Raw genomic sequence first — 14,472 nt, forward strand, 5'->3', positions numbered from 1 at the left:
CAGTGCTTTCTACAGCTGAAAAGCTTGCCATCCCTGCAGAGGTGAGACTGCCACTTTGCTTTTGTACATTGGCATCCCACAGCATAATTGTAGGTCCTTAGAAATCGAATAGGGTTCTAAAATGAAAACAGACATTTATTTGCAAAGCACCTCATCACATCTCAGAAATTACACAAAACATTTCACATACAATGGATTACTTGTGAAATGGGGTGACTGTTGTGCAGACAAATGAAGCAGCCAATTTGACTCCGCAAAATCTCATGAACAATTGGATTAATGACTAGTTGATCTGTTTTTGGCAGCGTTGGTTGAGGCAGGATTGTTGTCCAGAACTCACTGTTCTTCTAGAAATGCCATGGAATCTTTAATATCCAAAGGAGAACACCTCCGGCAATGCAAAACTACCTCAGTACTGCTCTGGAGTGCTTGAACACAGGCCCAAATCTAGGAGTCGCATTTGACTCAGGTAAGACTGGTACTATCTGAGCCAAACAGACAGAACACAAATAACAATTCCTACCAGGCAACTATTGATTTTAAAATCTTATGTTTTTGATCCCATTTAATCAAAATTATGTAATCACAGGTACATTGACACCAACAGAAAGGGAGGTACCATACAGATGAGGAAACTAACTGTTGTTCAGTGGAAATAGGATGAATACAGGCTATGAACTACAAACCGTACAAATGCTTCAGGTGCAGACTATGACGCCCATTCAGTATATCTTGCAATCCCGTCACTGTTGAACACCCAGGTTCCAGATTACTTACCACATTATGCCCTGTATTATCACACAACCTGTATAGTTCCATCAGTGAAAAGTGGGAGTTCTAATCATTGACCCCCCAACCACAGATTCCACATTCTGTGCTGCAAAGGTTGCCCATGAGCCACCAAGGCTCACTTATTTTGTGCATGCAAGGCCTTTGGGGTTTGTCGGAACAGATTACTATTCACTGGTCGACAGGGAGAGAGAGCATGGTGAGAGATTCTAATGGACTCTTGATTGCCGAGTTTGTGAAGCAAAGGAATTCATTGCGGTGTAATTGAATTGGTAGTTGCAATGTGGTTAAAATCAATAAATCACTAGCGTGATTAATACGTTAATTACAATAATGAGAACTGTAGTGTGAATATTAATTCTGATGGGGCTAAAATCAATTATTTCACCGTAGTATGAATCGTGGAGTATAATAAAAGCAAAACAGTAACTCAGATGAAAGTTTTCCTCACAGCGGCTTTTGGCTCAGCCAGTGACCAGCAAATCCTTTACCTAAGCTCTACCCAAGGACCGGTAATCTGTCCCACCGAGCACGAGTCACGTGATTCAACAGTGCACAGGCAGAAAAGCCGAACTACAGTGGTTCACCGACAACAATGGAGCAGTGTGAGCAGTTTAAATTAATGCCGATTTTTGCTGGCAAAAGTGTAAAAGCAGGCAATGGGTCTGAAATGTGAACTGTCGGCATGCAACATAAACAATTACCATGCAAGGGTCAAATTCCTAATAAAAGGAACCAGATGCTGTCAAGTTGTATTGAGGTCTGCAAATATTTTCACATTTAAAATATCTGTATTTCTTTCAAGATAATTATTTCTGACTTTAAAGGCAGACTTAGAGGACTCCAAAATGATGGAAAAGGCATCAAAAATGGCAAAAGTCTAAATTTCCTGGTGAGCATTCCCTCCCCTCCCGCCGCCTTAGAAAATAAACCGTGTTTCCAGTGCTTATCCTCCTTCAGAGATTTCTCAGTCAGACTCTGCAACAAACATGCTTTCATTTTTTTCCTCTGCAATATAAGTTTAAAATGTTGTGTATGCTAGCAGCTTAATTTATGCCAAGTAAGTGCCTGTTTTTAAAAGTCTTATGCCTATAACCAGCATTGGTTGAGTTATCAGCTTTTTTTTTTAAGCTTTTAGTCAGCTTTTGCTGGCTTTCCAAAATGGCACGAGTGTATTTTGTACTGAAAGTATTCCATCTATGGGGCTTCCATTTCCCTTTCCAAACCTATCTTTGGAATGTTAATCAAATGCCTTACATCTTCCGGCCATTGTGCCACTTTTAAAACATCTTAATAGGAACGTTTCTGTCTCAACTGTTCATTATTGATAATTTTCCAAACATTGTAAATTACTTACCAATGCAGACATCAATCTTTCCTTTGATTGCTGCCTCATGCAAGGGAGTATAATTCCAGTTGTCTCGAGCATTTGAATCTGCTCCATGACACAGCAGCAAACTGACCACTTCTGCGTGTCCAAACGAGCAGGCATTGTGTAGTGGGATCAGACCGCCGTCATCACGGGCATGAACATTTGCACCATTTTCTAAGAGGTGCTCGACAACATCCTTCCTGCCAAATCCTGCAACAAGAAGTAAAGTTCAGTGGCTAAATCACCCACAAACTGTAATCATCAACCGCCAAATATTTCAGCAACATTGAGCCAAAAATAATTCCGTTATCAACACTAGTGTTTAACCCTTGGATAACAGAGTATGCACTGGAAACAAATCAGCAATATTCTTTTCAACGCAAGAACTTTCAGCGATTTTGTTCCGATTATAAAAAATACAATTCAAGTATAAAAGCAAAATGTTTACATATAACAAACCTAGATTGCAATCCTGACGTGTTTGGAACCTGGTAGAAAAAATGCTGCATTTTCCCCATCAAAAGCAAAGTTAAATCTCAAGTCTGAGAGTTAATTTGAAGTTTGAGGAATGAGGATATTTTGCACTACATTTTTCTGATACAAAACTGGACAGCAATGTGATCCTATACATAATGCAGCATATTTGAACTAGAAAGAAGCAAAGATCACAAAAATTCCTTTACAAAGAGGTTACGGTCATCAAAAAAAGTCCAAATATAATGCAGCAGATAAAAAGCAGCAGGGATCATAAGTTACTTTATTCTCTTCCCCCTCGCCAAAGTTACATAAATCTATTTTATATCAAAATAGTTATGCTTCTACTTTAGGCACTGATCACAAACTAAGATAAACACAATGCAAACAGCCCCACAGCAGCATTTTGTATGGGGCACAACCACTGCAAATTGCAAAATGGAGCAACAAAAATCCTCAGTTCACAAGTTCTCAAGTCTGGGGAGAAGACTCAAAACTGCATGGGTTTACTGTCAATGGATGAAGAAAAAAAGCACTTTCTCAAAGAGGGAAATCTGATTTAGAATGAACTCCGGAAATATGTACAGTATTTGTGGAACACATATGGGCAAGGAAAAAGCAAACAGGCAGCTTCATAAGAGCGGCAAAGAAAATACATTTATAGTAGGGATAATTTCCTTCTGACAAAAAGCACTACTTTTAAGCAATTTCTCTCTCGATTCTCATCTTACACTGCTGTTTCACCTCAGTTTGCTTATTAAACTCTCAACTTTCTTTCTCTTTCACAAATGGCTGCAAGTAAACAGCAGCAATGATTTCAACTTCTGCTTTTAGGTCACGTTGCAGCACCGCCTAGGACAGAAAACGTACTCATTACGCTAATCAACAGTGTTCCAAATACACAACTGCTGCCGTTCAAGGTCCAAATATACCCAGTTTCAAACAAAATGTACTCCTAGGTTTGCTTTCTAAATTTTGCACTTTAGTTCAATTTACCCGTTAACGCACTGACCAGCATTTGCTAAACCAACTGTGTGAATATTCTTGTTTTGAAGAGGTCAGCCTCTCAAAGTTCTACTGATAGTAGTTTCAACAATATTTGACTGCTGTACAAATAAACAGAGTACATTATTTAATGGGAAGAAAGTGAAGTCTTAATCTACTTTGCATGTATAGTTGCTTCAGCTCACAGTTAGCATGAACATTTTTGGGACATTCAATGAAAGCATTTTTTTTTTAAAGCAGGGCGATCAGTTATTCAATGATGAAGATGTGAATTCAGTATATATTTTACACTAATACCCATTAGGCACTAGAATTTTATGTTAGCTGTAAAACTAATTTTAAACAAGCAGCCTGAAATCAAATCAACATTTTGACGACGTTACACTGTACAACACAGATGAGCCACCTACAAACTGGCGATTTAAAAAAAATTATGCAACTTGTCAAGTGTTATTCAATTAGCTTTAGGCAGCGGCTGCTATTTTTTCACTTCCTACACAATTAATGCAGCTAGATATATTGGGAAAATGGCTGACAGGAGGCAGTCGTCTTTTATTAAAATAATCATGCTTAAGTATAATGCCTAAGACATGAAAGCTCCTAGAGCACTATCAGTGACAAAAATTCCCACCAGTCTGAGGCACACTGCATAGTCATGGTTTTTGCTCACTTCCTATACAATAAAACATTGTGCTAAGTACTGCAATTTTTCTCAGCACTGTAAAGGAAGTCGGTTTATCCAACATGCAGAATGTACTTGATCTTACACTGGAAGCATCCTTGACACACTCACAGGAGTGAGCCCAGGTTGGCAATGAAGAGGGGGGAATAAAAAGTCCTTCTATGATGGCAAGACTGTCATCATCATATAAAACAGTTCCTCGACAGGAGGGAGAACTAACATGGTATAATATTAAGCTGAACAATTAAGAAATTTAAGCTCATCCAAACCTCGGCTGCCTGTATCCTAACTTGCAACAAGTCCCGTTCACCCATCACCCCTGTGCTCGCTGATCAATAAGAACATAAGAATTAGGAGCAGGAGTAGGCCACACAGCCCCTTGAGCCTACTCCGCCGTTCAAAAAGATCATGGCTGATCTTCAACCTCAACTCCACTTTCCCGCCCGATCTCCATATCCCTCGATTCCCAGAGTTCAAAAATCTATTGATCTCAGCCTTGAATAGACTCAACAACTGAGCATCCACAGCCCTCTGGGGTGGAGTATTCGAAAGATTCCCAACCCTCTGAATGAGGACATTTCTCATTTGTCCTATACTGCAGTGTTCAGCACCAGTCACAACTCCTCAGATAATGAAGCAGTCCATGCCCGCATGCAACAAGACCTGGACAACATTCAGGCTTGGGCTGGTAAGTGCCAGGTAACATTCGCGCCACACAAGTGTCAGGCAATGACTATCTCCAACAAGCGATAGTCTAACCACCTCCCCTTGACATTCAACAGCATTACCATCGCCGAATCCCCCACCAACAACACCCTGGGGGTCACCATTGACCAGAAACTTAACTGGACCAGCCACATAAATACAAGAGCAGGTCAGAGGCTGGGTATTCTGCGGCAAGTGTCTCCTCCTGATTCCCCAAAGCCTTTCCACCATCTACAAGGCACAAGTAAGGAGTGTGATGGAATACTCTCCACTTGCCTGGATGAGTGCAGCTCCAACAACACTCAAGAAGCTCAACACCATCCAGGACAAAGCAGCCCGCTTGATTGGCACCCCATCCACCACCTTAAACATTCACTCCCTCCACCACCGGCATACCGTGGCTGCAGTGTGTACCATCTACAAGATGCACTGCAGCAACTCGCCAAGGCTCCTTCGGCAACACCTCCAAACCCGCAACCTCTTCTACCTAGAAGGACAAGGACAGCAGGCGCATGGGAACACCATCACCTCCAAGTTCCCCTCCAAGTCACACACCATCCTGACTTGGAAGTATATCGCTGATCCTTCATCGTCGCTGGGTCAATATCCTGGAACTCCCTACCTAACAGCACTGTGGGAGTACCTTCACCACACGGACTGCAGTGGTTCAAGAAAGCGGCTCACCACCACCTTCTCGAGGGCAATTAGGGATGGGCTATAAATGCTGGCCTTGCCAGCGACGCCCACATCCCATAAAGAATTTTTAAAAACCTTACATTTCCCCACATTATACTCCATCTGCCACCTTCTTGCCCACTCACTTAACCTGTCTATGTCCCTTGGCAGACACTTTATGTCCTCCTCACAGCTGACTTTCCCACCTAGCTTTCTTTCGTCAGCAAACATTGCACGCAGTCCCTTCATCCAGGTCATTAATATAGATAGTAAATAGCTGAGGCCCAAGCACTGATCCTTGCGGCACCCCACTACTAACAGCCTACCAACCGGAAAACGTCCCGTTTATTCCTACTCTGTTTTCTGTCCTTTAACCAATCCTCTATCCATGTTAATATATTACCCCCAACCCCATGAGCCCTTATCTTATGCAACGGCCTTTCGTGTGGCACCTTATTGAATGCCTTTTTAAAATCCAAATATACTACATCCACTGGTTCCTTTTTCTATCCTGCTAGTTACATCCTCAAGAAGCTCTAAAATGTCAAACACGATTTTCCTTTCATAAAACCATGTTAACTCTCCCTAATCATATTATGATTTTCTAAGTGCCCTGTTAGCACTACCTTAATAATGTATTCCAGCATTTTCCCCGACTACTGATGTACGGCTAACTGGTCTATAGTTCCCCGTTTTCTCTCTTCCTCCTTTCTTGAATAGTGGAGTTACATTTGCTATCTTCCAATCCACAGGGACCGTTCCAGAATCTAGGGAATTTTGGAAGATCACAACCAATGTATCCACCATCTCTGCAGCCACCTCTTTTAGAAACCTAGGATGTAGGCTATCAGGTCATGGGGATTTGTCAGCTTTTAGTCCCATTAATTTCTCCAATACATTTTCTTTACTAATATTAATTACTTTAAGTTCCTCACTCTCATTAGACCCTTGGTTCCGCACTATTTCTGTTATGTTTTTTGTGTCTTCTACTGTGAAGACAAATACAAAATATCTGATTAACGTCTCTGGCATTTCCTTATTCCCAATTATTTCTCCCGTCTCAGCCTCTAAGGGACCAACGTTTACCTTTGCTACTCTCTTCCTTTTTACATTCTTGTAGAAGCTCTCACAATCTGTTTTTATATTTATTGCTAGTTTACTCTCATATTCTATTTTCTCCCTCTATCAATTTATTGGTCATCCTTTGTTGGTTTCTAATACTCTCCCAATCCTCAGACTTACTACTCTTCTTGGCAACATTATAAGCCTCTTCTTTTAATCTAATACAATCCTTAACCTCTTTAGTTAGCCACAGATGGATCACTTTTCCCATGGAGTTTTTATTTCTCAATGGAATGTACAGGAAACTTTGTGCTATCCGGCACCGACGGGACCAAGCTGCTGCCGTTCCCTCCAAACTGCCGTACACTCCAGAGCTAATGTTGAAACATAGAGATTTTCATCTCCGTATGAATCAACAAACCCTGTTGCTTAGCAACAGCCTCTAAACAGTCGGCAAGCGTTTCTGTAGCGTCTCTAGCTGAAGCTGTTGCTTAGCTACAGACCTTGCACAGCTTGACTATTCAAAAAAAGCAAAGAAAAGAAAAGAATAAAAAACGGCTCCTGATTTTTGCCGTGGCTCCAGCTTGCCAGACGGTTCACCTCCGGATAACTCAGTTTCCTGTATATTCGATTTCAAAATTTTCATCCTTGTTTTCAAATCCCTCCATAGCCTCGCCCCTCCCTATCTCTAATCTCCTTCAGCCCCACAACCACCACCACCACCTCCCCCCCCGCCCCCCCCCAAACATATCTGCGCTCCTCTAATTCTGCCCTCGAGCATCCCTGGTTATAATCACTCAACCATTGATGGCCGTGCCTTCTGTTGCCTAGGCCCTAAGTTCTAAAATTCCCTGCCTAAACCTCTCCGCCTCACTACCTCTCTTTCCTCCTTTAAGACACTCCTTAAAACCTACTTTTTTGACCAAGCTTTTGGTCACCTGCCCCAATTTCTCCTTATGTGGCTCGGTGTCAATTTTTTGGGGGGCTTTTAATACTCCTGTGAAGCGCCTTGGGACGTTTTACTACGTTAAAGGTGCTATATAAATACAAGTTGTAGATGAATTATGAATATTTCTTTAAACGTTCGCCATTGCTTACCTATCGTCATATCTTTTCATACAATTTATGTTATTTCCCTGAGAAGCTGATCTGTGGAGCAATGATAATTGGAAGATGTTTCGATTGGGAAAATGCGGACCATCTTCCACCTGGGCCAAGATTTAAGGAGGGGGCTCGTCAGTCTACCTCACACCTGCAGATGGATAGATCTGAAAAACTGCAGGTTGTACTGGGCTTACAAAACATACCTTGACTGGTGTGCCAAATAACAACTCTACAGATGGCTTCAAAAGTGACAGCTGGGGATACTCCATGAAGTGATTATAAATTTAATAGAACGGTTTTTAACCTTTCAGCAGTTTATTGAGTTTCTATCACCTGTACCACATCTCCCCTAGATTGCAACTCATTAATTCATTTGATGTCCATTTTAGGCATCAGTTTCTGCCTCATTTGCCATATCCTCATCCACACAGAATTCAGCACAATGAGAGGACACATTCTTTTTCTCTTCTTGTGATTCATATTTCACTTGCATTTTCTCTTTTAATTTCATATCTGTTCCATCTCCAGCTTGCTTTTTTCTTTATTTCACTTGCATACAGAGACCTCTTGTGTCTTTTCACCCCCTTCTCCACTATATACACATTCTTTTGTCCTTTCTATGTACAGTATATGCATGATCTCATTGCTCTTTTATATCAGCTGTTTACGACTAAACATTAACACATGAACTCCCTCTCGGAAACTGGTCTATCAGCTTGTTCTCTTCTCTCCCCCACCCCATTTCTCTCTCTTTTTCCAACCTTACTAAAATGCCTGCTTCGCTCTGTCTTAAGTTCTGATACACACCCAAAATATCATAACCCGCCTTTTTATTTTAGATATGTGTATTTCCAGCATTTCCTGTTTTTTTTTTAAGATTTCCAGTACTTACAGTTTTTCCTTTTTATTTTATCAGTACTTGCCAAGGTTTCTACAGCAGAGCCCTCGAGCATGCATTTGTTTTTACAGTCTCAAGTAACTTGTATTTTCTCTTGCAGGTATTCAAATCTTTTTAACTTTTCTTTTTAAATTAAGCACCAATTTTAAGCTTTTTCAACATATGCTTACATTGGATACACTTCAAAAAGAGAGATTACCCTCAGGTTAGTCTTCAATAGGTTTCCCTACTTAGGGTGCAGTGCTGGCCCCCATTTCTATTGCCAAACAGCTAGACGAAACAAGTATGGCAACAACTGTTTCCTGTTCTCACATAACATCCGAAAACATGGAGCTCATTTTATCTCTCAGAAAGGCGACATGTTGGGTTTGAATCCCAGCAGGATTCACCTAACACCATCTAGCCGCATGGTTCAACCAACCAAGTTATCTGACTTTATATGATCTTACATAATGTATCCTTTTTTTAAAACTGATTTCTTTCCTGTTTTGAATTGCTTAATTCCAAGATTTTTGGGAACCATTGTAGTATACACCAGAGGTAATCAGCCTATTGTAAACAACCAAAGGGAAGCCTTCTGAGTTCAAACAAAGGATGTGATGCAATAATTGGAACAAGTCCCTGCTGCGTGATAAGAAGTTCACATGGTCAGCATTTAGCACCAACATGAATCAAAAATACAATGAGGGAAGCAGAGGCTGACAAAATAATGGTATGGTCACGTCCACTGGTTTACAGTGATTGAAAAAGTTAAATTCCATATTTTTAATACAGTACATGGGTTTGCAGGATATTTACTGACATTTAGGATCGCAATCCAGAATTCTGTCAGTTTTGCCAAAAAAAACAGTGGCCTTGCCTGTAATATACAAAAGGACTGCTATTCCCTATAATTGGTGCCACTGGATTAAGGTTACTGAGTAAGTCCACAATTCGATTTTCCCATGAAAGCCAAAAACCTAGTGGCCTCAGTTATGTTCTCTACCCTTTGTAATACTTTGGGAATCAAAGGAAATAGAGGGAAGGCAGAAACATTTGCTCCCATGGGAACAAACCATCCAGTTTCCACACATTCTTGAACAACAGCAGCTAGTTGTTTGCTCCTACAAACAGATTTATTTTTAGTAACTCAATAACATTTGAGTCACTGGCAAGTGAATCATCCATTCCTGTGGGTGTATCAGTGCCAGAGTTGGCTGCTGCACTGCCTTTGCTAGCTAAGCATTAAGCGGAGAAGGTGATTCTGCGGAGTTGGTCAAGGAGTAAAACCCTGCTTACTGATAAAATCAGATCACAACGGTGGTCGTCCAAAAAAAGAGACAAACCCACATGCAAGCTTTGGACAAAGGCCAGAAAAAAAACTGTGCTTTGCAAAGTTTAAGCCAGCTAATAGGTCATTTGTATCTTGATGAAGATGAGATGCTTTGGGTTTACTACTATCGAGAGTCTCTAATATGGGAACATAATAGCGATCACAAACATCGGACTGACTGACCATAATACGACACCTTGTGGACCTGACCCGGCCTCAGTCTGCATCTGGAGCAATCTTCCCCACCAGGTCACATGACCTCTCTGTCATTATTGATATGCTTGAGGTGCAATTGTAGCTCTCCAATAGGACATCAAGCTGAAAAGGTGCATTCCAACAAAACTGCGTTTCCATAAGATTTAACTGTAGTTGAAAAAACAGAGCCAAGCATGTGGGCAAACAAGAATGCTCTGGGTCCTCACTTATTTATCTAAGGCATTCCGTGCAACTTGGTGACCCTATCTGTAGAAGGTCTTTGACCAAAAACAGAGATTCCCCAATAGCCACCTGCATCACCTCACTGGATTAAAAACCTTGCCCTTCAAATATGGTGCAAGGCTGTCTTCATCTGGAAACCTTCACTTCACAAGTCCACTCATTGAACTTCCTATTCTCATGCTGGAAAACTATTTTATTTACCAGGTCAATTTGAAGCACAACAAAATCAGCTAAAAAAAAGATGAATAACTTTCAACTGACACAGTGAACCCAGCATGAGGACACCACGGCAAGTTAGCCATCAAGAGCAATTATACTGCATTATACTGAAAGTAGCAGCAGAAAGAAACCTTGGATGACTTTCACAACCTCAGGACGTCCTAAAGCGCTTCACAGTCAATGAAATACTTTTTGAAATGGAGTCACTGTTGTAATGTAGGAAATGCGGCAACCAATTTGCACACAGCAGGCTCCCACAAATAGCAATGTGATAATGACCAGATAATCGGTTTTAGTGATGCTGATTGAGAAATAAATATTAGCCACGACACCGGGGAGAGCTCCCCTGCTTTTCTTCAAAATAATGTCATAGGATCTTTGACATCCAACTGAGGGGACGGACAGGGCCTCGGTTTAACGTCTCATCCGAAAGCAGAGAATAGACAGTGCTCGTGAAGTCACCATTTACAGGGAAAGAGCAGAGGGCAATTTAAAGTGCAATACTTGATTTTAAGATGCAATTAGAGTTTATACACTGCATATACTGGGGGGAGGGGGGAATCTATTTTATCAATATTTGTGCTTCCGTTCACGTCAATAGGACAAACCACAGCATCTCTGGCATAAAGCAGGTCTGGAACAGAAGCACGTCTAAATTAATCATTCACTGATTTTAAAAAATTCCAGTATTCTCACCAGTATCTGGGAATAATGTGCTAAATGAGTCTCTGAATAAAACAAATCAATGGGACTAGCAGTCTATCACTGAATCACTTTTGTATTTTTGAACACAAAAGCAGACTTACATAGGAACAGGAGTAGGCCATTTAGCCCCTCGAGCCTGTTCGGCCATTCAATGAGATCATGGCTGATCTGTGACCTAACTCCATACACCCGCCTTTGCCCATATCCCTTAATACCTTTGGTTAACAAAAATGTATCAATCTCAGATTTAAAATTAACTGACCCAGCATCCACTGCCATTTGCAGGAGAGTTCCAAACTTCTACCACCCTTCGCGTGTAGACGTGTTTCCTAACTTCACTCCTAAGCGGCCCGGCCTGGCTCTAATTTTTAGGCTATGTCCCCTAGTACTAGATTTCCCAACCAGAGGAAATGATTTCTCTCTATCTACACCATCATTCCCCACAATATCTTGAAAACTTCGATCAAATCACCCCTTAACCTTCTAAATTCCAGGGAATACAACCCTAGTTTGTGTAATCTCTCCTTGTAATTTAACCCTTGGAGTCCGGGTATCATTCTAGTAAACCTACACTGCACTCCCTCCAAGGCCAATATATCCTTCCTCAGGTGTGGTGCCCAGGACTGAACACAGTACTCCAGGTGTGGTCTAAGCAGAGCTTTGTATAGCTGCAGCATAACTTCTAACCTTTTGTACTCTAGTCCGCTAGATATAAAGGCCAGCATTCCATCAGCCTTTTTGATTACTTTTTGTACCTGTCCGTCATTTTAATGATCTTTGTAGATGGACTCCAAGTCTCTTTGGACCGCCACTGCTCCTAGCCTTTCACCATTTAGAAAGCACTCTGATCTATTATTTTTTTAAGTGCAAAGTGGATGACCTCACACTTGCCTATATTGAATTCCATTTGCCACAGCTTTGCCCATTCACTTATTCTATTAATATTTTTGTAATTTGATGCTACTATCTACACTGCTTACATTGCCACTTATCTTTGTGTCATCAGCAAACCTGGATATGTGGCTTTCTATCCGGTCATCTAGGTCATTAATAAAGTGAATAGTTGAGGCCGCAACACAGATCCCTGTTGAACGCCACAAGTCACATCCTGCTCATTATCACTGCTCTGTCTCCTGCCACTAAGCCAATCTCCCAACCAGATCAATAATTTGCCCTCAATTCCATGAACATCAACTTTAGCTAACAGTCTCTTATGAGGGACTTTATCAAATGCCTTCTGGAAGTCCATATAAATAACATCCATAATCATTCCTCTGTCCACTATTTAAATCACCTCTTCAAAAAGTGAAATTAGGAAACACTTCTACACACAAAGGGTGGTCGAAGTCTGAAACTCTCTTCCGCAAATGGCAATTGATGCCAAATCAATTGTTAATTTTAAATATGAGATTGATAATACCTTAGGGTCAACAAAAATCTAAGGGGTTTGGGGCAAAGGCAGGTATATGGAGTTAGGTCGCAGATCAGCCATGATCTCACCGAATGGCAGAACAGGCTTGAGGACTAAATGGCCTACTCCTGTTCCTATGTTCCTTAGTACCAATCAGTTCCAATGCGTGTTCAGTGATGTCTAGCAGGATGATGCTGCCTTTCCTAGGATTACTGTGCTGGTTTATCTAGTTCTGATATGGAAAACATGGTACAGCCATTCCTTATGGATGCATTTCGTGAACCCAAGCAGATTAAGTGAAACGCAACATCATGTTTAAGCAACAAGCAATTTACATGACGAATGAGTATTAGCGACCATGAATGCACTACTGAATGATACACCGTATTTAACGCCATTGGCTGATTGGCCAAACTATGGGGATGGCCTTGGTTTACACATAACATCTAGGGAGCATGGGTCTGGTTGTTAACCAAACTACCTGAACAGCATACGCTTGTCCTGAAAAGAACAGCCAAGTATGATATCTTCTGACAGTTCACCTAGTCCTGATACCATGGTCTCTTGGGAATCAAGAGAAGGAATGAAAACCCTGGAAGGCTGGAACAGAATGTTTGATAACTTGACTTAATCTAATCTGCTCCTCTAGAGAGGCTAGAATCCAAGTCCCCAATTTTTAGCAACAGACGGTTTGCTATGAGAAACAAAGCCTTACAAGGGGCAAATGAAGCCAGGCTTTATACAACGAGAGCGAGTGACAATATCTATGTGCATCATCATTTTAATTTTAATTTCTATTCATCACATGGCTTCCTCAGAACTAATCAAGCTAGGCTGTATTCCTACAATATATAGAATGAAAAAGAATGTTATTTCTTGTCTTTTTCAGAAGGCACTCTTATCATTGTATTACTTCAAGTCACAATGCTTGAACAGTACCAAAATCCGATATTTCAGATTTTGTCACAATATTAACTTTCTATTCTATGAATTTCCATCTCTCATGTGATACATGATAATGGCCCATAGACGAACCTCAAACATACATTCCGACACAACACAAAGGGTGGCGCTTCTCACTTAAAATTGGAAAAAATATAGCATCACAATCACATTGGCCAGTTTTCCTTATGAGCTACAACCTGAACTGTTGCATCATCCTCTCTCGCTTATCTTTCCACCCAGCTAGCACGCTGGATATTAATTTTGCCAGGCCCCCCTTCCATCCCACTCACCCACCACTGCCCCCTTGGACTTTGCCAGCGGAAGACACCACTCCTCTACTCATTACACTGCAGAATATCCATTCACTCGTGAACAAGGCTCTAGCCATCCACTACCTTACTGTGAATGACTGACATCCTAGCTTTGACTGAAACACAGGTGCCGACACCCTGCCCCTTAGTGAAGCCTCCCCACCCGGCTATACTTTACTCAACCTGCCCCAGACAAAAACCGCCGCAGTGGCAGTGTGGCTCTCATCACCAAATCATACCTTGGTCTGATCCCCCACTTCGCTGATATTTTATCCTCCTTTGAGTGCTTCTCTCACCTCTCCTTTAAAATCCTCTTTGTCTACAGCCCCCCCCCCCCCCCCCCCACCCAAGCTTTTCATCGGGAT

General features: G+C 41.3%; 1 protein-coding gene across 4 annotated transcripts in view; it reads right to left on the minus strand.

The window, feature by feature from the left end:
* The window catches only part of tnksa (tankyrase, TRF1-interacting ankyrin-related ADP-ribose polymerase a), a 205,264-nt gene that overhangs the window by 170,968 nt on the left and 19,824 nt on the right, over nt 1-14,472 (minus strand). For all 4 annotated transcript variants that reach the window (XR_015077716.1, XM_085983225.1, XM_085983213.1 and 1 more), the window contains exon 2: nt 2,147-2,371. Coding sequence is in view for 3 of the 4 variants with exons in the window: in XM_085983225.1 (XP_085839351.1) it covers nt 2,147-2,371 (225 nt within the window). In the remaining variant the exon portion in view is untranslated. The remainder of the gene's footprint in view (nt 1-2,146; nt 2,372-14,472) is intronic.

The sequence above is a fragment of the Somniosus microcephalus genome, chromosome 1 (genome assembly GCF_052327205.1).
Source record: "Somniosus microcephalus isolate GS21.2 chromosome 1, FLI_Smic_1.0, whole genome shotgun sequence".
Taxonomy (NCBI): domain Eukaryota; kingdom Metazoa; phylum Chordata; class Chondrichthyes; order Squaliformes; family Somniosidae; genus Somniosus; species Somniosus microcephalus.